We start from the raw sequence: 22,213 nt of genomic DNA on the forward strand, positions 1-22,213 counted from the left end.
AGTGGCAGGACGGTGGAAACATGGTGCCTGATTTTACTATGCAAATGTCCCAGGAGAGTGGCAGTGCCAGGTGTACACCAAGTTACCCAGACTCAGAACAGACCTTACTAGTTACCAAATAAGTAGAACCTGGGAAACACAAAGGGGGAGCTCCTCCTGGAGTTCTGGGGAGTATTGAGAACCTGCCAGGAAATAGCCCCCAAAATCTAGTGGGAGAAACGGGCAAGTAACTCAGTACCTCTGGGAGCTCCTTGAAAACACACTTTGACCTTTTTGCATTCTGTACATTGCAAGGCTGGTCCCTCCTTACAAAATCCTGTATAAACTGTTAGGAGAAGCTGGGAACACAAAGGAAAATATCCCCGAGTTAAACATAGTGACCGACAAATGTCCAAGTCAAACAAGCTGTAACATTAATGAGATATGAATGAACAGTAACTGTTTCCAGGGCTGGAGAAAGGCTGGCCACCTTTTTGGGGAGCCCCATAAAGGCTCTTCATTGGTGCCCCTTCTTCTCTGTCGCAGGGCCCCACTGGGGACCAACAGTAAATTAGATTGCGAGCATTTTCTTGTGGCAACAGTGAAATCTGTTTTCAGTTCACCTGCAACAGCTGCAGACTCTGACGAGGACACATTATCAATCAGTCAAGAGAGAAGCCCCATTTTTAGTTACCCATTGAATTAGGTCTCTTCAAACCCGTGACCTAGAATTGACAGTACAGCTAACTCTCTGTTCACCATGGTAATGGGCATTTCAGGCAGGACAACGGTTAATTGAGAAGCAACAACAATCCCACTTTGTCCTCAGCAAGGCACATGTCACTGCACCGAGGTGACGACTCCCAGCCACTGTGCACTGAGGCCCTCGGCCTTGCCTGGCGCTGTGAGATTTAAACCACACCTTTCTGGCTCAACAAGCCAGTGGGCTGAGCCTCCACCACGCCTGGTCTGGCAGACAGCAGAGCCCCCTCCAGTTTTCCAGGGCGTGGGAACGCAAGGAGAGCACAGACAACCACCCAAATAGCAGCTCCCCTGTCAATCCTCCAGCAGAGCTTCTAGCAAGTCCTGTGGGACGGTGAGGGGAGCGTGGCCAGGACACGAGCTCCTAAGGAGGCAGCAAGAAAGGGGCCCTGGGTCCACCGGAGGCTGGACCACCAGGCCCCGAGGAGACAGGGAGAGAGTTGGCTGTACTGACACGACAAGCACACCCCCAGCAAGCTGCCCAGCATTTCTAGGAAGGAGAAAAGCAAACCGCCGTCCCACCTCGGGCTGCGCGGTCACAAGTGAGGCAGGGCTGGGACCAGTCACCATTTGGGCGGGAGGCCAGCCCCAGGTGCGGCAGGAAGGGGTGACGCTGGCTCAGCGGCTGCAGCTCCTCACTCTGACCCAGCGGGGCCCCTGCGCGGTGCTGGGGGCACAGCGAGGCCTCAGGCGCTGTCGGGCAGGGACACACACACACAGAGAAAGACATGCCATTAGAGGGGGAGGGAGAGCATAGGCTTGCGCCAAGGCCGACGCGGAACAGCGCGGAGGCAGTGAAGGGCCTGCTGACCACATTCTGACCCTGAACATGTAGCTCAAGCTCAGGTCTGAGGGGACCAGCAACTATTAGAGTTGGGGCCATGGCAGCACCAGTCAGCAGCGCACGCCGGGCAGGACCTACGACTAGGCCCAATCCAGACCCCCAGGACTCCTGTACCCCACGGTCTCCCCCTGCACCTGGGACATCCCACAGACTCGGATGAAATGGGACACTATTCCAGCTCCTCGCCTTGGATCCACTGGCTCCTGGAGAATGACGACTGCCAAAGGCAGGCAGAGAGAGGAGCAGCTCCCTGTGGCCACACAGCACAGCCACCCGCGTCCCTAAGACAGGCCCACGAGGGTGGAGACCGACGCAGCCCACAGGGCCCTTTCTGGGGGACGGAGAGAGGCTCCCTGAGGGAAACAAACACCTTCACTTCTTACAGGGCAGTCTTCATTTTTATGATGCACCCTAGCCCAAAGGAAGACCTCTGGAGATTTAGGTTATATTTTTATCTTTTCCCAAGTGCATTCATGAAGGTCACAACCTTTGCTTACGCAGAGCAGTGCAAACTAAGTGAGGAGACAAGAACTAAAAATGGGACGAAAAAACACTAACCTCTCTAAGCCTGATAATCATTTAGAATTCCTAGAGGTAGGAAGTCTGACTTTACTATGTAAATCTCCCATTGGACACATTTCTCAAAATGTTGCTGGTGTCTGGACAATGTCAAACTGAAACCTGCAAAATCAGGAAATGTTAGCAAGTGGTCTGGTAAGGGAACCACTCACCAGCAAAAGTTGACAGGGGTTTGTCAAACTATAAACAACTTCCTGAAAAGAAACACTGCTACAGGGACACAGTGTCACTGATTCCTAAAAGAAAGGGTAGGAGGACCCGCCCGTTTCCTTTTCATGGACAGAAGACACAACTTCTGCATGTCCCCCCCACACACCGCAGGCCGCCAGGTCCACTTGTGTGAGCACTGCGCTGGGAAGGCAGGCGCCCCAGTCCCGGGACCACTTTCAATGAGCAACCAGGATGCCTACGTGGCTGGGAGACCAGCTTCTGGCAGGCCCGGAATTCTGCTTCTGTCCCCTGAGCTCTCTTCTGAACACGGGGCAAAGACCCCGAGGCATCCGACGTGCACACAAGAAAACAGAGCAGCCCTACCCAGCACAGACCCAGCCATGCAACCAAACCACCCCCAACTCCCGCCCACATGCTGGGACAGCAGGCCTCGCCACACAACACCTGCCGAGGTCTGACCTTCTTCTCCCTCTTTCAGTGAGACAGACACTCACCATCTCGTGCCCCGTGAAGCTGAAGGGTATGACTGGGCCAGTCAGAAAACCTGCAGCCCACTTATTAGGAAATAATTTGCTATGACATTAAAGAAACAAGACTATCCAGAAAGAGCATTTGTTTCCTCCTGGCTACCCAATACACTGCTTTTGCTGCCAGCCAACCCCTTCACTGCAGCCCTTCTCCTAGGAGGAAACAGGAGACCTGTCTCTATGCCTGCCTCTCCCCGAGGGCCAGTCCTGCCCAGGTGTCAGAATCAGACCACAGAGCAGCAGAGGGTCTCGAGACCCCCAGGCAGGGCAGCCAAGGGGCTGAACGTCCCTTTGTAACAGTAACTTGATAGACCAAGGGCACTGTTGCCTGGGCTGCCAGAAGCTGAGAACAAAGGACAGAGGCGACACCTCACCTAGCCCAAGGGCACCCACCCTACCTGTGGCGCAGCTACTGGGCCTGCAGCCAGCGCGCTCTGGCAAGCGGCAGGGGGTGCGCCCACTACTCACAGCCATGGTAGGAGGCTGGCGATCCCCCGGCCTTGCCGTACTCCTGCTCCGAGTAGCTGGTGGAGAGGTTGGGCTGGCTGGAGCCGCGACCGAAGGCGATCTGGTTGCTGCCCATGCCGGTGGCGACCTGGGCCATGCGCTCTTTGGTTTTGAGAGCCTGGACCCTCTCAGCCTTCAGCCGTTCCTCGTCCTTGAGCAGGGCCACCAGCTGCTTCGACCTCTCACGCACGTTGATGCCCTGGTCCTTGCCGTCGCGGTCGATGTACTGGAAATCCTTCAGGGTCTGGATGGCGAAGATGTTCTCGCGGCACTGCTGGGCCACGCGCTCGGAGCCCGTCTTGATGAGGTAGTCCAGCAGCGTCAGCGCCTTGTACACGTGCCGCCAGTTCTTGCCGTGGTCGTTCAGCCGCCTCCACACCATGCTCATGACCTCCGAGAAGGCCACCACGTTGTACGTCAGGTCCGCGACCTCCGTCATCAGGGAGCTGGACGGGCCCCACGGGTCGTTGGAGGTGGCTTCCCGGACTTTGATTTCGGCTTCTGAGTAGTTGTTCACAATGTTTTTCATCTGCCTTCTGATAGATGAAGTCGTCATCTTTGTTTTCTTCGTGACAAACGTAAAGCCCTTCAAAGAGAGAAATGTCCCTGTCCCGGGAGAGTGTGCACCGCGCAAAGGCTTCGCCTTCGGAACAGATCTGGGGCAAGATCCCGGACACTCATTTCTTCCGCTGCAGCCTCAGGTCCGAGAAGTTGGAAGCCATGACCTACAGAAAGAAAACCAATCACTGTGCCACGAGCTCCCCGGACACAGCCGGGGACTCTGGCGCAGACAGTTCGTAAACAGCAGGTGTGTCAGGGAGGTAATAAATGGGCCCACTCCAGCCTCCCTGGGGCGAAAGAGATTCCATGTTTCCTTCAAAACAAAGATACGATCAATATTACAGGTTAATACTGAATAAAATTTAAACGCAAGTTTAAGCCTTTGGAAAAAAGTAAACATTATGACTATTTTCTCTTTTTCTGTTTTCAAACTGCTTCCGTTGGAATGGCTCGTCTACGGGTTGCATTCTCATGGCACAGCAAAGCCAGTTCCGGAAGATTCGTAACACTGGGGGAGGTTGGTCCTGACACGTTTTAAATTATCTTTGAGAGCAGGAAAGCCTCTCATTTCAGGTCTATCTTAATGCAAAAATGCCTAGCTACACCTTTAAAACTGCTTAACACCTGGCTTAAGTCCAGTGCTTCTAACTGGGATTCTCCGCGAGCGCGGCTTTTCTCCTGACTTTTTACAACGGTTCCCACGTACTCTTTCAGGGCACAGCTAAGGCCCTGCACTGGGCTTTCAAAATTCTGCAGCACCTGACCTGAGCTGTGTGATGCACCTTAGAACTAATGTGGTCCTAGCGCACCGCCCGCAGCTGCATTGGAGGAGACTGAGGCTCAGGGTCCTGCATCAAGTGGCTGACCCAGCCCTATGCCACAGACACATCTGCTCCCCTCCCACGCTGAGCAAGCCGGAGTGAGATCCACGCCGCCTCGTGCCCTAGGACCACCCCGCACCTAGCACTGTGCCTGACATGGGTATAAACTCTTTGAATAAATTTATGAAACGGATAAAACAAAACAAAAGACCATGTGCCTTTCCTCAGGAAGACCACCGTCTGGCAGGGGACGGCGCTGCACACGGGGATCTGAACACACAGAGCCGACAAGCAGCCCAGCTGGCAGCTGGGGGCTGCAGGGGAGGCTCGGAAAGGGCCTTCTGCCCGAAACAACCCTCAGTATGGTCTTCAAAGCTGAGGAGACCTGCTGACAGGGATGAAAGAGGAGTGACGGAGGCTACCCCTTCTCTAGAAATCAGGAAACAGGCCCAGAAGACTCCAGGCTGCCAAAGAGAAAGCGGCACAGCTGGGCTCCGACACAAAGCGCCCTCACCACCTGCGGCCCCTCCCCAGCTACCTGCTGGGCTTCGCAGGCCAGGCTGCTCTGTGCCCATGAAAACCTCCTGTGTAAAGAGCCTTCTTCCCCTGGTGCAGACAGGAACCTGAGACCTGGAGCACTCAGTCCCCGGGCTAGGGCCCTCCTTCCTCCTCTTGCAGCGGCCCTTACTCTGCCAAGCTGCTCACTGCTTGTGCTTGAGAAACAATGAGCGGCCCCCAGCCACCTTCACCTAAAGCCTCAGGCAGGCAATGGGCATGTCAAACAAATCCGTCCACAGAAGGTGTGGGGAGGGGGGCAAGCCACAGGAAACGCAATCGGGTCACTCACCACACCAGCCATACCAGTAAGAAAGAGACAGCTCATCAGATTTCATCCTGATGACAATCAATGCATCTGCTCTGGCCAGCGAGGCCTTCTCTGCGCCCTGAACCCTGACAAGAGTTTGCCTCCACAGAACGCGGCTTCAGCTGGAAGCAGTCATACCCTGCCTGCCTCTCCACTATGTGGCCGGCTCTCGTCAGTCCTCTCAAGCCTGTCAGAGGAGCAGGGAGAAAAACTTTCAGGTGACCTGCACGTTTGGTTTCATCAGGTTTTTCATTCACAGGAACACTCCCTGCTGGCAGAGATGGGATGGGCCTCGAAAAGGGAAAAAGAACACTTTGATTTTTAACGGGCATCTCCCAGCTCAAAGCGCAAATACTCGTCAAAAGTTACATTCGGATGAACTTAAAGCCAAGGAGCACCAGGCACTTCCATTTGTCATTCCATGTGGTGCACAGCAGGTACTGTTCTGCTTCTTGGAGAAGCAGGTGGAGCTGGGATCCGTCCCCTAAAGAGACCCTGGGCCACCTTCCTCCAGGTCAGGAAGCAGCTGCAATTAAGCATGAGCGCAAACAGTCCGGGTAAAAAGGGCCCAGGGGTTGAGAATATAATTTAAAAAACACAATTTCCTGAGGGAGAAATGATGTACTGGGCTCCGCTGACCCTGCTCTAGTCCTGCCACCTGGGGAGAGGGGGACGGCGGGTTAGAACAACTGCACCTGGGGTCTCCCAGGAAGACGCCAGGGCACCCACGAGCCTCCCAGGTCTCTGATGGCAAAGGAAAGGCAGCGATTCCTGTGAGTGAGGGGGGCGCCTCTGCCCTCCCTGATACAGGCTGGGACAGGAACTCCGGACAATTTAGAAACGGAGGCTACAGACCAAGTCAGGGGGCTTTCTCTTACAGGCTCAACTTGCAAAGACATCTGTTAGCAATTAGAAATAGGTTTTCAGAAGAAGGAAAAAGCTAATAAAATATTTGTCAGAAAAAAAATACATAAAGTCTATGTGATTTGAATGGCTGCCTGTCCTTTTCTTAAAGCTATAGACAAAAGCTGCTTTCAGGACGAACAAATGGTAAGAAGGCCGAGATCTGGAGATAAGAAAGTCCTGATAGGAGAAAGGGCATCAAAGGTACCTCTAAGAAACTATTCTCAAGGCCAACTAGGTTACACGCGAGACTCTGCAGACCGAAACCTCCAATTCTGGCCGTGGTGATGCGTGAGTGGGCTGCAGGACCACAGCTGTGCCAGCCTGGGCACGCGGCTCCCCCAGCCTCCTGCCCCTGAAGACGGGGACCTCCATGCCTCTGTCACACTTGTCCCTGTGGATGTCACACCTCCTTTTCTCATTTTAAAACTTCTCCTCCTCAACCTCAAGTCTGGGCGGTCAACACTTCAACTCTGCCAGGTGTTCCCCCCCACAAAAGCCAGCCCCAGGTATACACCACCCTCAAGTACACATCTTGTGTCATTTCTAGTATCTGAGTTTTGTTTTGTTCTCACTGCCCTTTGAATAGTTTGCATGTCCCGCTTTCCGGAGCTTTCCTTCTCAATCTGCTGGTTTTGTTGTTTCCAACTTGCTGAGCCTGAACTAATGTACGTACAAAAGCAACTAAAACAGGATAATTTGTTATCTTCTGGGCTCTTCACTCAAGCCTGGGGAAATGTGGTCAATTCATAAACATCTAATCATTTATTAAGGACCTCCTCCAGGCCAGATATGGGGAGGACAGAGGCAGGCGGACATTGTCAAAACAAGCAGCAAAAATAAATGTTGTTAGAGTATAGACAAAAAAAAAAAAAAAAAAATGGGAGGACTCATTTTTATAAAATACATACTGACAAATGAAGGGACAACTGCCATTAGAACATCAGTAACTAGAAACGCCTTTAGAAATCTATTTCTGTTATCAGGTATTACTTAGAAATATTTCACCTAAGGGGTAAATGAAGCATGTGAGTTTGTACAATTCTGTTACAGCTTTAAATATTTTTGAATGGAGACAGCAAAATGACTCCAAGTTGGGATTTACTTATTCAAGGCAAACAAAGCTTTCTCCACCTACCAAAGGGAGCTGGAACAGGCAGCACAGGACACCTACTGATTTCCCTGGATGAGACGACCAGGGGCTCCCAACCACCACAACCCCCACCACACCACCCCACTCCAGCCCCAGCCCTGAAAAAGCCTGTTTTGAAACTGTATTAATAATTCATTTTAAGAATCAGGGTTTCTGATGCACATGAGATAACCACTGGTAACTACACTGAGTTGATAAAATCCAACCAACAGCAAAGAAACTGAACATAACAGCTGGTGTGGGGAAGTGTCACAGTGGGCAGTCAGCACTGCTGGCAGGCATTCCAAAGGGCCCTGGGAACACTAGAGAGACGCAGGTCAAAAGCCACAGTCTATTCAGTATGGAAGAGGACACTCACTTCTCTACAGCTAGTCCCCACGGCTAGGGAAGGTTCTTCAAGCCAGAATATTTCCTGGAAAGGAATCTGTTGTTTCTGCCTGTGCAGCATCCATGTCCCCTGGTCTTGGGAAGAGCCTCGGTCTTCCCTGGAAGAAGTAGCCAGGAACAGGCCGGCCACGGGCCTCCAGCCAGGGCCTGGGCCAGAGGCGGGCTGACCATCCAGCTGGACCACCTGGAGACCTCTCTGGATGGGCCCTGAAACTCCTAGGAAACCAGCAGGGCTGCTAAGCTGCTGGAAGCCACCACAGGGCCAGGGTTTACCTACTAAGACTGAAGCCGACGCAGAAGCAAGCAAGGAGCCGAGAGAAGGAGGAGCAAGACAGGACATCCTGTTGAACCTCTGGGTCCGCCTGTGCCTGAAGCCTTTAACCTGTGGGCTGCTCAGCTGCATGAGCTGACGTGGTCATTTTAACCTACAGCACTGTGTGCTTTTGTCATTCGCAGCAGTGAGCCCTGCTAGGTTTGGGGGGAGGGAGAGACGATTACTGCTATTCCCTCATCGCTGGTCTTGATTCCTGATCCCTGAAAAGCCACAGCCAGAATCTCCCTCGGGATTTGGTGTAGACCCTGGCAGACGGGTGACCATCTCCGCAGCTCATGTGCAAGGAAAGCCAGCAACACAGAGAGCAGAGACCTCCCCAGAGCCTCCAACAGAGCCTTCAACAGCGCCTCCCGTAGACGTGCTCAGTCACCAGCCAGGCTGTGCTCAGCCACCTGACCCGCGGGCCCAGGCTGACTGAGGGGCTGTGTCCCTTCCAGAGAAGCGAGTCACTCCTCACAATGCAGGCACCTGCAGCCAAAGCCTGGGATGATCGCTCTTCTCTGAATGGCTTATGATGGTGGCCATCAAGTAATAGCTGGATGTGGTGACATTGGCAGGGGACAAACTGGGGAAGAAAATTCCGGTATATATGAAAACACATGAGAATTTGAAAGACGGTGGAGACTGGAAATAGACTGACTAAAACAGCAAACAGAACAAAACTAAACAAACAAACAAAAAATTCCAAGGCTAGGGTGAGGCCCCTGGGGCAAGAAGAATTCCACAAAAATGTGCTCCAAGGGCTTCCGGAGCTGGGTGGGGAAACTCCTTCCAAGTCTGGAGTTCCCACTATGGTAGAAAGCATCAGCTTTCGTGGCTGTGAGCCACCCAGATGGGTCCCTGCTCAACGCCCACGTGTCTCTCTGCCAATGGGCTTCCGTGACGCCAAGGCACATGGCTGACCATGTGCTGCGGAGACGGTCACCCGTCCGCCAGGCTCTACACCAAATCCCGAAGGAGGTTCTGGCCGTGGCTTTTCAGGGATCAGGGATCAAGACCAGTGATGAGAGCATAGAGAGGTAATCATCTCTGCCTCCCCCCAAACCTCGCAGTCACAGGTCAATCCATACTGACTGCAGCACTGCTGTCAGAACCAAAAAATATGACCAAGTGCACGCAACTGAAAATCTTCACTCCACATGGCACTCAGACTCTGTGTCTGGCAGCCGCCTGCGACTTCACAGGACTTCCTTCTTCTCAAGGCAGATGACAGGGAGAGTTGTGGGAACACCGTACAGCCACCTGTCCTGCAGCGTCACACGAGAGTGGCCCACGGACTGCACACGCCAGAATCTCCTAGGGACGCTGTGCAGAACTGCAGACACACAGGAACCGGGCACACGACATTCGTACCAAGCTGCCGTGGTGATCTGTGGGCACACTGGTGCCACGCATCACTGCGTGACCTGCACAAACACGACATTTGTGAGAAGCGTTGCAAGGCTTGATGAGTCGGCTGTCATAGTCCTGCGCCTGAGTCCCTGAGTGAGGACACAGTTCCACCCTCCTCCTGGGGAAAGAGCACCAGGAGCCTCAGGAGGAGGCTCAGCGGGGGGACGCGGGACCAAAGCGCTGGCGCTGCAGAAGACAAGGGCCCCTCAGGACAGCACAGACAGTGCCACTGTCTTCTCCATGGCCATCACTTCAGCCTAAAGAGCAAGGACAGTTACGGCACGCACCGGCCAAGCTGGCAGTGACTTAGAGCCTGTAACTCCTCCTCATGCAGACGGGAGAAGAAAAAGGAAGAAAAAATGATCCTTTATTTTGCACATACCAGAAAAACAGAGACATTCAGCCAAAAAAAAAAATCCTCTTCACGAACTGAATGTGGTGTGGACATCTCAATCCCAATGACTTCTTGTTGGGCAGAGAATCAAATTTTATATCACTATCCAAAAAGTAGGCTAAAAAAAAATGTTTGCCTTCATATGCTGAAAGACTTTCCAGGGAGAACAAACATTTTAGACTTGACTTGTACATAACAAAGCAGGTAAAGTTAAATTGCTCATGCACTCTCCTGTCACCCTTTAGGGGCGGAAGAGCCCTGAGGGGCTGTCGTTAACCCGGGGTCAGGTGGGGACGTAAAAGACGCCTGGCAGTCAACAGCCTGCCCCCACACGGGCAAACGCCACCCTTCCCACAAGGCAGGAGGTCTTCCCACAAAGAGCCAGCTGGGCGGCTGCTCCCAGGACATGACAGTCATTGGAACAAGCACAGCAGAGCTCAAATTAAATGTCAGCCCGCCTCCTACGACTGTACATGTCCTTCATTTTTCTAAAAGCAGGAAGTACACATAAGGAATCTCCATTTTCTTTAGCCATGTGAGCTGACCATTTAGTCTCTGGGAAGAGCAGTCTGTGGGCGCAGACTACTCACGTGTTGAAATGCAGTCTTTTTCTTTTTGAGTGGCAAGATGTGAAGTTTATTAGAAAACACAGTCCACTCCAAAGAATTAGGAGCGGCCGAGCACAGACATGTGGCTCAAGGCTCAAGGTGCGTTATTAGGAGAAGAAGTACACTTACCTGGCGGGATGCAAAGGGTTTGGGGCGGCCCCGAGCAAAGGCGAGGCTCAGGAGGCTCAAAGCTCAATGCTTAAGAGGCAGAAATGCAATCATTTTCAAAAGTCACGTGAAGCAAGCACCAGGGTCAGGAGACCTGGTTCTGCCATTTCGGCTGCAGGCTGGCCATCTGATACAGTCACTTAGACTTACTTCCCTGATCTAGGAAGTGGGGGTGTGACAAGCTTCGAGTCCCTTACAGGGTCAAGGCTCAAAGGCCCTGATGCCTGGACCAAGGGGAGGCATAATCATGTATAAAGGAACAGAGAATTCTTTAATACCTCCCCTCCTTCCACTCTTCAAAGTAGTTTTAACGCAAATGACCAATCATGGACAGTATTCTTTAAAAACCATGCCCAAAAGCAAACAGTATGGTGTGGTACAGCGCACAGAATCAGGAGGAAAGAAAGCAGGGATCTAAGTCCAGAGCTGTGACCGTCTGCGGCAGCAGGCACGCCAGTGACCAGGCTCCCCACTGCTACGATGACAGGCGGACCCAATCCTCTCCCCACACCCCTAATTCCCAGACCCCCTTTCTGATAAATGGCTCAATCCCCTGCTGTATCCGGGGTGTCACAGAGAGCCCAAACTTCCAACCAGCCCCAGCTACAGGTGGCATTCTAGCCACAGGTGGCATTCTAGCAGCCGATTTGTCTCTTGGCCTGTGGAGCTCTGTGGGGGAGGAGGGGGAGGGGCAAAAAGGTAGCACCTCCCTGGGCCTCTGGGAGCACGCAGAGCAGCCCTCAGGACACTGCCCTCCTCCGAGGACGGCAGCTTGTGGGCCAGCGAGTCTCCATTTCTAACACGCTGTGACTCGGCTACTAGAAATACCCAGTAATGACAGATGGCAATGCCACCGGAGACGGGGAACCATGCAATGAGGCATCTGATGGCTTTACGCCCCCCTACCCCACCCCCCCACCCCACCTCCCCACCCCACCTCCCCACCCCACCCCAATGGGCAGGCCCAGCTGCAGGCTACGATTTGATCGGTACAGTTTTCCAGCATGAGACATTTGGAAAAAAGGCAGAGCTGCATGGGAAAACTTAGAATTCCCAGGAATTCATGCTTAATTTAGACCTGGCTGGTCACTGTGGTGGCGCTAAGTGCTGGGCTGTCACCATCTCCTGAGGAGCCAGTGAGAGAGAGGAAGCAAAGGGAGGGTGAGCTGTGGGTCCCCTTGGCCGGGGCACCTGACTTGGTTTCAGGCACAGCAGTGACCTAACACTTCACTCAAAAGGAGCTCAGGATGCTTGCCAAGAGGAACCCCGCAGGTAAGGAGCAGGTGTTTCCATACTATGTGAGTATAAAACCAAAGCCATGAGAAAAATGAGTTTGCTCACCTCTGCCTCAAACCAGGAGTTCCAGGAGGTCATGTCTAACTTTCCCCACAGCAGCTGGGGTGGGGGTGGGGTGGGGTGTCTGTGAGCAGCGGAGGGAGTGATGGCTGAGGGAGTGATGGGCGATGTCTCCGCTGACCCTCACTGGGTGGTCCTGCCCCCCACCCCCACCCTGGGCAGCACAGGTGGAGCGCCAGAGGACAGGCTAGCGGCACCCAAAGGGCAAAGGATAAGCCAAATTCTCCTAAATGGGGGCCCAGGGGTTCGCTTAAGAAGGATGAGACTGAAAGGTCAGCTCTCTCTGTGCCACCAGCGAGCTGCGCTCTTTTCCAGCCACTTTCCTTATTACTGGGACAATCCAGGGAAGCCAGCACACCACACTGGCTCCCGCTTCACACTCCACCCCGTGTCCTCTGCCTGCCTGCCTGCCGTCCTTCCCAGGGACTGTCACTAGACCTGCCCTTTCTTGTCATTTAGATCCCAGTGTCAACATGGCCTCCTTGGGACCACCAGCCAGTCATTCTAGCAAGTCACCAGCTTTACTTTTCGGCAGAGCCCATCTCTCTACCGGACATGTCCTTCTTTTCATGCTCCTGTCTGTTTATGGCCTAGGCCCCCATCCCCCCCATGCCCTCTACGAGAGCAGGGCCCTGCCTGCCTCACCACTGTCTCTTCAGTGTCTACAACAGAGCCTGGCACACAGGGAGCACTCAGTAAACGTCTGCTGAGTGAATGAACACAGAGGCAAAAAACATTAAAAAATTATCCTTCACCTGTCTACTTGGAGACCATCAGAGTGAACGCCGTAGGGGCTGTTCTCCTAGGTCCTGCTTCCCTTTTGGTTTCTATCACTTGAGTTGAAAACGACAGCTGTATTCCACTTACTGTCAGCCCAACACACACCTATCTGAGGACACGGACTGTCCATACCTGATCTTTAATAGATGTTCACCACACGAATGAAGAGCTGCCGAAGCCTGGGCCCCACTGGGCGGCACACGTGCCCCAGCACAGAGACCACTGGATGCCCCTGAGAGCTGGGGCTCAGGAGCAAAGCCAGGGCTAAATGGGTCTTCCTTATTCTGACCACACGGGTCTACAATTTGTCTTTTCAGCTGGGTGATCTGAGGCAAGTCAATGAGCTTTTCTGAACCTCTATTTCTACACCTGAGGGCTGCCGTGAAGAGGTGCCTAAAGAGGGACCAGGAAGTAACAGGTGTCCAAATATCTACTTCCCCTACCTGGCCCCATCAAGGTGAGTACATCTAGAAGGATGTTTCTCAGCATGTCCCTAGGACAACTCAAAGAGAACTTCCAAGGCAGGAGATGAAAGCCTATCGAAGCATTCCGTGAAAAACGTGCTGGGTGGTCATCGCCTCCCAGTTTGGCAGGTGGGATCGTCCAAGCATCTCTCTCCTGCCCAACATACAAGCTGTTAAGCATGGTCACCAACTCCAGCTTGTTTCCTTCGCAGCTGGCACTTCCAAGAAAGGTCTCTCGGATGTGCTAACTCTTTGATACTAGTCACTGTAACAGGATAGACTTAGAAGAGTAACAGAAAATAGAAGAGGCTCTCTAACCAGCAGCTAGCCAGCACTGATCCCTGATGGCACGCCAGGCGTGTTCTAAGGACTTCACATGAGTCTACTCACTGCATCTTCGTAACAAGCCCACAGGGAGTTATTAGTAGCCTCATCTCACAGAGGAGGAAGCTGAGGCACAGAAAGGTTATGTAATGGGCCCAAGCTACACTGCCAGCAAGTGGCAGGACCAGTATTTGATCCCAGACCTCCAGCTTCTGGTCCCATCGTCTTAATCACTATTTCTTATTCTGTCTGACTTTAGACAAATCCAGTGCTCAAAGTCATAAGGACAATGAATTTTTCCTTGCTGAATCTGCAGGTCCAGAAAGGCTCCTCTTGTCTGGATGTTTAAGAGGCCAGGAGGTGGCAGGAAGCGGCAGAGAAGGTGGCAGAAGCATTTTCCTATTCCCTCCTTGCTTAGCTGGCCACAGCATACCCTTTCCCCACAGTTCACTCAGTCAAGCGGGCAGGGAAAAGTCGCTGGCACTGAAGGCCTAAGGACCCACCGCGTGTAGACGCTGAGGCCGGAGAGGGTCAGTGCTGCAGGGAACACTTCAGCCTGAAACGCGTACGATTCTACAGACTGGCAATCCAGTGACATCAGTCAGGGTAGAAGGCTGAAATACCAGAGGCTCCAAAACTATTTTTAAAACTGTGTTCTTTAGAACTCACATCCTTAAGAAATGACGTCTCTCTGGATACAACCATGTCTTCTACTAAATCAGTCACATCAACATGAACAACCCAAGAAGCCTGCATTCCTTTGAAATAGCTGTCATCATCTGAAACACAACTCAGAAAAAAAATGTGTTTCGATGCTGAAAGGTAAAGTTCCTTTTTTGGTACAGAATAGAAATATCATTTCCCTCCTTCCTCTTCTGCTGGAGACATTCCCGTGTTTTATTTACTCTGCCACACTGACTGGCTGCGTTAGGAGGAAATGTCCCTTCTAACTCTTGTATGTCAGAGTCTGCTTCAGAAAAGGCCTGAGCCAACCCTAGCGTCTCACTGCTCCTCTTTTCTAAATTGTTATTATGTACTATCGGGTACATACAAAAACAGTAAGCGCAAACCACACGTGAGGCACATATATGTGCCCATGACCCCACGGCCCCTGCTAGGCCTAGCGCATGACCACAGTGCCCACCTACGGGGTCCTGCCCTCTGCCCCAGGAAAACTGCTCAGGTTCTGGGATCTCTGGTCCCGTGCTTTTTAAAAAAGAAAATAATTTTATAAAAGTGTTGTAAAACTAAACAACACCTGGTCTTCTGCAATTGCTTTTGTCACTCAGTATGACTTTTCTGAGACTCACCCATGTGCCTGTGTATAGCTAGCTTTGGTTTATCCATTTTCACTGCTGCATAACCTTTGACTATGTTCACATTTAACCGTTTTCCCACTCATTTTCCTGTCAATGGACACTTGGACTATTTCTAACATTTCACTATTACAAACAGTGCTGGTATGTACGTGAGAGTGTCCTGGGACACATGCGCCACAGTTTTTTGGAGTATGTGCCCAGGAGTAGACTTGCTCATTTACAGGGTACACAGATGTTCTGTGCACTGTATTTTAAAAATATTTTTGCTGTCCTGCTTTATAACATTTTATCATTACCGCGCCAGGACGTATCAGTGGCTTAGCTCATACTGGTGTGACACTTGGTGTGGCAAGAATGATGCAGCAGGCACAGGGTTTCCAGCCTGGGCTGGGGGCAGAGCAACCCCCAAGGACGTCAGAAGCAGAGTCCACACGTGGTGCTGCAGGCAGCTCTCCAGAAGATCACAGCAGTGGGCTGCCAAGTACACCTGAGGCCACGCCAGCAAAGCGCAGTGTCTGAGGGTGGGCGGTCGGTCAGGCAGAGCACAGAGATGGCGAGGTGCGTGGGGTGCAGGGTCTGGGGAGACAGGCACAGTCTCGCTGAGGCTGCACCAGACGGCCTCCCTCAGCACAATGGGAAATCTGGACTTGCTAACCCTCAAGATGTGTCCATATCCTCCAAATAACAACAATGGCTCACTCAGGGGGTTTCTATGTGCCAGGCACTGCCCCAGGAATTATCTCAGTGAATTCTTACTATAAGTGCCTGTATTATTGGCCTTGGCATGGGGGGAGCGTCTTTTTGTTTATTTTTATTGAGATACAATTTACACAGCATGCAATTCACCATTTTAAAGTGTGTACTTCACACGCACAGCTGAGTATGTTCACAGCGCTGTACCACCATCAGCACCATCCAATTCCAGAACGTCTCCATCACCCCAGAAAGAAACCCTGTGTCGTCAGCAGTCAGGACCCATGCCCCTCCCCCCAGCGCCTGGTCAGCACGAATCCACTTTCTGTCTCTATGGGTTTGCCTACTCTGGATTCTGGACAGTTCATGTATATGAAACCATACAATATGTGGCCTCTTGTGTCCGGCTTATTTCACTTAGCATATTTTAAAGGTCCATCCATGTTACGTTATGTATCAGTACTTCACTCCTTTCTACGGCTGAATAAGTTTCCACTGTATGGATGCACCACATTTGGTTTTTCTATTTGTCAGGTGGAGAACATGCGGGTGCCTCCCACTGTGGGGGCCACTATGAATATGCTGCTGCGAACTTCTGTGCACAAGCTTTTATGTGGATGTCTGTTTCCAGCTCTCCCAAGTATACACTGAGGAGTGGAATGGCTGGGCCATGTGATAACTCTATGTTTAGCTTTCCGAGGAACTGCTAAGTACTGTGGCACTTTTAAGATAAAGAACTATTAAAATGAATGACACTGAACCGTGTACCATTTAAACTTATTTCAGGAAATACTGCTGAAGGCGAAGCTACTCCAGTCGGTTTCTGTTCTGTTTAGGAGCAGAGCACTGACGCCGCGGGGACGGCATTTCTGAAATCCTGGTTGCAGCGCAGTGGGGCGAGAGGCCTGTGGGAAGGCAGGAAGGCTGCTCAGAAGCCTGCAACAGGGGGAATGAGAGGAGCCCAAGGCCTGAATGCAGGTGCAGCAGGGAAGGGGAAAGGCGGGGGACAGACATAAACATGGAGCGAGAGAACCGACCCGACAGCCAATGTCAGTGTGGGGAGGGCTAAGGAGGGGGGTGGCCAGGAGGGCAGAGACACCTTTCACAGAAAGTAAAGGTGGGGAGGGCGTGCAGGTCTCAGGAAAAGGAAAGAGGCAAGATCGGCAGTTTCATTTCAGACAAATGTGGCTGGAGACAGGCATGGAGAGTGGAGAGGCCAAGTGGCAGATGGAATAAGGCCGGAGAGGACTGCTGGGTCCAGCATGTTCCCCTGGGAGAACGTGGGAGGACCGGGCAAGGATGCTCGTCAGGAGGAGGCAAGCGGCCATCATCGAAGTCCAGGAAGGGTCAGGAGGGGTGGTGGAGAGCTTTCAGGGAGCGACGGGGGTCACAGGAACACAGAAGTGTGCAGAGGATGTGGCAAGAGGCAGGCTCTCAGGTGCCATGCACAGCGGGAGCAGGAGGGCAGCTGGAGTGCCATGCCTTCTCCTAGGGACCCAATGAACAGCGCAGATGCCCTTGGAGGGGGCCCCAGGGGGCTTCCCAGGCCGATCAAGGCCGCACTTCACTTCTGTGGCAAACCATCTCCACCTCCAGTCTCAGGACAAAAGTGAACCCACCCCCCCAACTGCCCGCCGGCCCCTGTCCCCTTTCCTCCAAGGGTGCTCCGCTGGGGGCCCCACCACCTGCTGCCCGCCTGCCTTCCGGCTCTCCCTCCACCTCCCACGACCTCCGGACTGCAGGCTCTGGGGGGACAGAGGCCCCCACTGTCTCTGACTGCGGCCTGCCTCACAGCGCCTGGCGCGGTGCCTTGCACACATCTGCCACAGGGAGGAATGACTCACAGGGAGCCGAGTCCACCCCCACCTGCTACAGGCACCCTATCTCTCTGCTCCTCTCCATCCCCTCACCAAACTTCCAAATCAAGGACCCACAAATGCTCTTAAGGAGTATAAAACACGTCCGTTCAATATTGTCGTAGTGTAAAAATAACACCTCGCTAGAGTGGAAAGATGGCTGCTCTCCCCACCACTAGTCAGTCGCCCAAATGAATCCGTTTCCTCCTCTGGGAAGCGGGCATGGCAGCCGCCGCGAGGCACACAAGGTAACGGGCATGAGGAAGCTGGGCGCATGGGGTGAGACGGGGACGCTCCGACAGGGCGCACGTTTGCCCGCCTGCTTCTGCCGGGCCCTTTAGGCCCCGCTGGACCTCTCACCACTCCCTCCCTCCAAAAGTAAAGCAAAATGGGAGCAAGCTGACAGGGGCGTGGGATTTCTGAGGCGATGTCACACTAAGTTCCACAAGCAGAAAGAGCACTTTGCATACCATATCATTTTTTTTAATTCTTAAAAGATTAGAATGCTGCCAAATGTCAAAACACAAACACTAAACAGAAATTAAAGTTGTTATTTTCCTTTTGGTTTTATCTCTAATAGCCAAACGCTTTTGTTCAAATAATGTTTATCTTGCCATTGTCCTGCTCTGTTTAGAAAAATAATAATAAAGGCTGCGTTTCCAGTACCGACAACTAAGCGTGTGTGTGCATATCTGCTCAATGTCTCCACTGCCCAGAAAACGCTCCAACGTAGAAATTCGTTGTGCCAGAGGCCGAGAACTGTGTATCTGCCCAGGAATGCTCACCAAATGCGTCAGTGCCACCACCCTCCTCAGCCACCCCAGGAGCACCGGCCGTGAGAACGGCTGTCCTTCACAAGGAAAACAGGAAGGAAGCCCTGGGCGGGCCATACTGCTCCTTCAGGGGCCACAGGCGGATGGCTGCTGGCTGGATTCACCAAGGGGACAGGGATAGTGTACTTAGCGCCTACTATGTGCTACAATCCTGCCAGGGAGGCATTTTACAGGTGAACAGAGAGACGGTGAGCAACATGGAGCAAGTCGCAGAGCCGGGGGTGGGGTGGGGGGGGTGTCTGTGCACCCTCCCGAGCCGCAAGGCCTCCAGTGAAAACTCATGTGAGCCCAGTCCTGAACCAATTTAGCATTACTTCCACGGGACTGCCCCGCTCCTCGCCAGTATCTTCACACACTTCTAAGCTGTTCCTTGAAAGAGTCAAGGTCTTTCTACCAACCAGCTTTCAAGGTTGCCCCATTAGTTCTAGGTAATGTCTCCCCTGGAATGCCCACCTTATTAATAAACATTTTCAGAGTGACCCATCCATACAGAATCATTCGCCTGGGTTGCAAGAATGCCCATTTCTCTTCTCCTCTCATTACTTCTACTTCACACCAAATATTTCCTGTTCACCTCTTTCTGGGCCTGCCTGTGACAAAACTGCATTTTCCCAGCCCTCTGAAGTCAGCCACGACATTGGCCAGTAAAATGTGACAGAAGCAATGTGTGTCGCTTTCTGTCAAACTTTTTAAAAGCCCATGTGTAATTCTCCACATTCCCAATGTGGTGGTGATGATGGAAGCCTCTTATCAACCCAAGAGAAAGGAACACGTGTCTACACACAAACTTGTGACCCGCGCTCAGAGCAGCATTCCTTACAATAGCCAAAAAGCGGAAATCACTTTGTCCATCAACAGGTGACTGGGTAAGTAAAGTGTGATACGTCCATGTAACTAATGCCACTCAGCCTTCAAAAGGAATAAAGTGTGGGCACAGGCTGGACCATGGATGAACCTCGGAAACACGCTGAGTGAAAGAAGCCAGACACAACAGGTCACACATCACACGACTCCATTTCTATGAAGTATCCAGAACAGGCAAGCCCACGGGGATAAAAGGGAGACTGATAGTTACCAGAGGCTGGGGCAAGAGGAGGAAAGGGAATGACTGCGTAATAGGTATAAAACTTATTTTTGAGGTGATGAAATGTTCTAAAGTAAGAGCAGGCTGCTGGGTGCCCAACTCTAAATGTACTAAAAGCTATTAACGTGTGCATTTCAGAAGCGTGAAGTGCACCGCACGGTGTAACTGTACAACGTATACATCATTCACGTTGTTACCACCCAACACAAGACGGCGCCGCCATCAGCCTGGGTCCGTGAACAACTCCGACGACCACACACATCGGACATGCAGCGTGAAGGAGAAATACGCCTTTGCCGTGTTTGGGCCACTTGAACGCGAGGGGCTGGTTGTTTTCACAGCATCATCTAACCCATCCCGACACACTCAAACACAGCCATGCTGTTTCATGTTCACGTTGAAAACCTGTCTGTAGACAATTAACTAAAACTCCTGGAAAAAGGCCAAGGTTGTGGTTCTGTCCCAACAGGGCCCAGACTCTGTCCCAAGGCCACAGTCTGAATCCTTAAAGACGGGAGACTGGGTGTGTGTGCAGGGTGGGGTGGAGGGGTGGGAGAGGGTAACTTAAAGAATCTGACTAGATGAGAATAACTCCTAGCCTGAAACAATATTTACAACTCATGACCCAATGGACTACCCTTCCAAAAATATGAAGAGCTCACAGGAATTGAGAAACAAGCAACCAATAACGCAAGAGAAAAACGGGAAAACAACGGTCCACAGAAAAATGTGAATGATCCTTACACACAGGACAGCATGAGCAGCTCACACTTCAGAAAAACACAAATTAAAACTACACTGAGATCGTCCTTACACCTGTCAGGCTGGCAAGACTGCAAACACTCGGCTACACCTGCCGCGAGGCAGTGAGGACGCAGACACTCCCGCTCCTCTCGCTGGTGCGAGTACAAAATGGAACCACCCTGTGGACGGCACCTGGCAAACTCTATCAGAACTACAAACGTGCTTCCCCTCGACGCAGCACGTCCCCGGGGAAGCCGCCCCACAGAGCCACCTGCACATGTGGGGATGGGTGCCGAGAGCAGACTACTCCTGCAGGGGTGTTAGGAAACGTGATGGAAGCAATGCCCCAATGCCTTTGAATAGGGGATGGCTTTTACAACAAAACAAAAGGCACAACCTCTGTTCCTGCAAAATAAGGAACAACTTCATGATACCAATAGGCCAGAGAGCGAAGGCCACATACAGTGATTCTCCACATACTGACATGCAAAATCTCTAGACTATGTTGATAAGTAAAAAGCAATGTGTTTCATAGTGGGCTGTTTTTTATTTCACAAAAGGAAGAAATAAGAATATAAATTTTTGTTTGCTTTATTTACATAAAGAAACCCTGGAAGGCTATTCAAACGACTAAAAAAGGTTATCTGTTTGAGAGAAGAGAGGATGGGGCAGAGGAGATCAGAGGTGAAGGGCAAGATTTCTCAAAGCATACTTTAGTATCTTTTCACTTGAGAACTGTGTGGATGTACTGCCTATTCAAAAAGCATTACTTAGAAAGAAAGTCCCATCCTCATTAAAAAGAAAATAGAGCAGAGCCACAAAGGAGGCTTGGCAGACGGGTCTCATACCCATGCAGCAGGCCGCACAGGCGTAACTGCCAGCCCAGGCCCCCTCTCCTTCCTCCTGTCAGACTGGGTCAGCGCCCTCCACCAACAGCTGCAGGCACAGACCACTGGACAGCCCTGTGTCTGTCCCTTCCAGCCCACGGACGTCATACCTGGAAGGTTACGAATGGCCTGCGGTGGCTTCCCCAGCAGTCTCCACCCCTATCCAACCTGCCATCCAGCTGGTCTGAGTTGTCCTGCTCCTGGCACTCCCCCCTGCCCTGCCCACGGATTTATGCGCGGCCCCCCCCCCCCATCAGTGCAGCCCTGAGCAGATCTGTCTCTGCAATCATCAGGGGCAGGGAAGGGAAGAACAAGCTCTGAGCTGCCACTTGTGCAGCAGCGGGGCAGTGGCACAGCACTGGGGATGCATGTCAGTCAGCCACAACCCAGCTGCACAGCTCCCGTGGCACAGCCTACAGGGGGTAGAGAAACCCAGACGGACGACCCCCTCTAATGGAAGCCTAAAGGGTACAGGCCAGGCCTGGAACGTGCAAGGGACTGCTGAGGTGGACAGCAGCAGGCAAAACGCATTCCAGAAGCCAGTCTGGCAAGTAAAGAGAGAAAGCAGTGAGAGGTGAGGCCAGAAAAGAAGACAACAGGCCAAACAGCGATGGGCCCTGGGTGCCAGTGACACAACTGGGACTCTTCGTCCAGCCACTGAGGGGTGCGGGGAGCCGCGCTCTCATCCATCTCACTCCAGGCTCATCTGGCCTCTCACCTGGACCCCCCACCCGCACATGCTCGTCCAGCCGGCCTGGCCTCTGTGAAATCAGGGAACAAAGTGTAAAAAGGAAAGACAAAAGCTATATGTGCAAAGGAAAGGCTTCCACCCTCAAAGGGGTGCCATTCTTGTATCTGAAATTTCCCTCTGTAGTGACTCAATGTTCTAAAGACAACAAATCAACGAGGCACCACATT

The 22,213-nt window shown here is 52.3% G+C and overlaps 1 protein-coding gene and 1 long non-coding RNA gene across 6 annotated transcripts in view; one reads left to right on the forward strand and one right to left on the reverse strand.

Moving 5' to 3' along the window:
• Positions 1-22,213, reverse strand: part of EPN2 (epsin 2) — a 77,632-nt gene that overhangs the window by 40,691 nt on the left and 14,728 nt on the right. For 2 of the 4 annotated variants that reach the window (XM_019753747.2, XM_019753743.2), the window contains exons 2-3: positions 3,331-4,094; positions 1,264-1,434 (exon numbers count right to left, since the gene is read on the reverse strand). The exons of 1 other annotated variant lie outside the window; for it this stretch is intronic. In XM_019753747.2, coding sequence (XP_019609306.2) covers positions 1,264-1,434; positions 3,331-3,925 — 766 coding nt within the window. In that variant the 5' untranslated portion in view covers positions 3,926-4,094. The remainder of the gene's footprint in view (positions 1-1,263; positions 1,435-3,330; positions 4,095-22,213) is intronic. One more of the 4 variants, XM_019753746.2, reaches the window with a different exon arrangement.
• LOC109459366 (uncharacterized) lies at positions 12,106-16,855 on the forward strand. 2 transcript variants are annotated; one of them, XR_002139390.2, is made up of 4 exons: positions 12,106-12,227; positions 13,409-13,548; positions 14,196-14,701; positions 16,426-16,855. It is a non-coding gene; the product is annotated as an uncharacterized LOC109459366 (long non-coding RNA). The 2 variants fall into 2 exon arrangements; XR_012492077.1 differs by having other exon boundaries at positions 14,196-16,855.

The sequence above is a fragment of the Rhinolophus sinicus genome, linkage group LG15 (assembly GCF_036562045.2).
Source record: "Rhinolophus sinicus isolate RSC01 linkage group LG15, ASM3656204v1, whole genome shotgun sequence".
Classification (NCBI taxonomy): domain Eukaryota; kingdom Metazoa; phylum Chordata; class Mammalia; order Chiroptera; family Rhinolophidae; genus Rhinolophus; species Rhinolophus sinicus.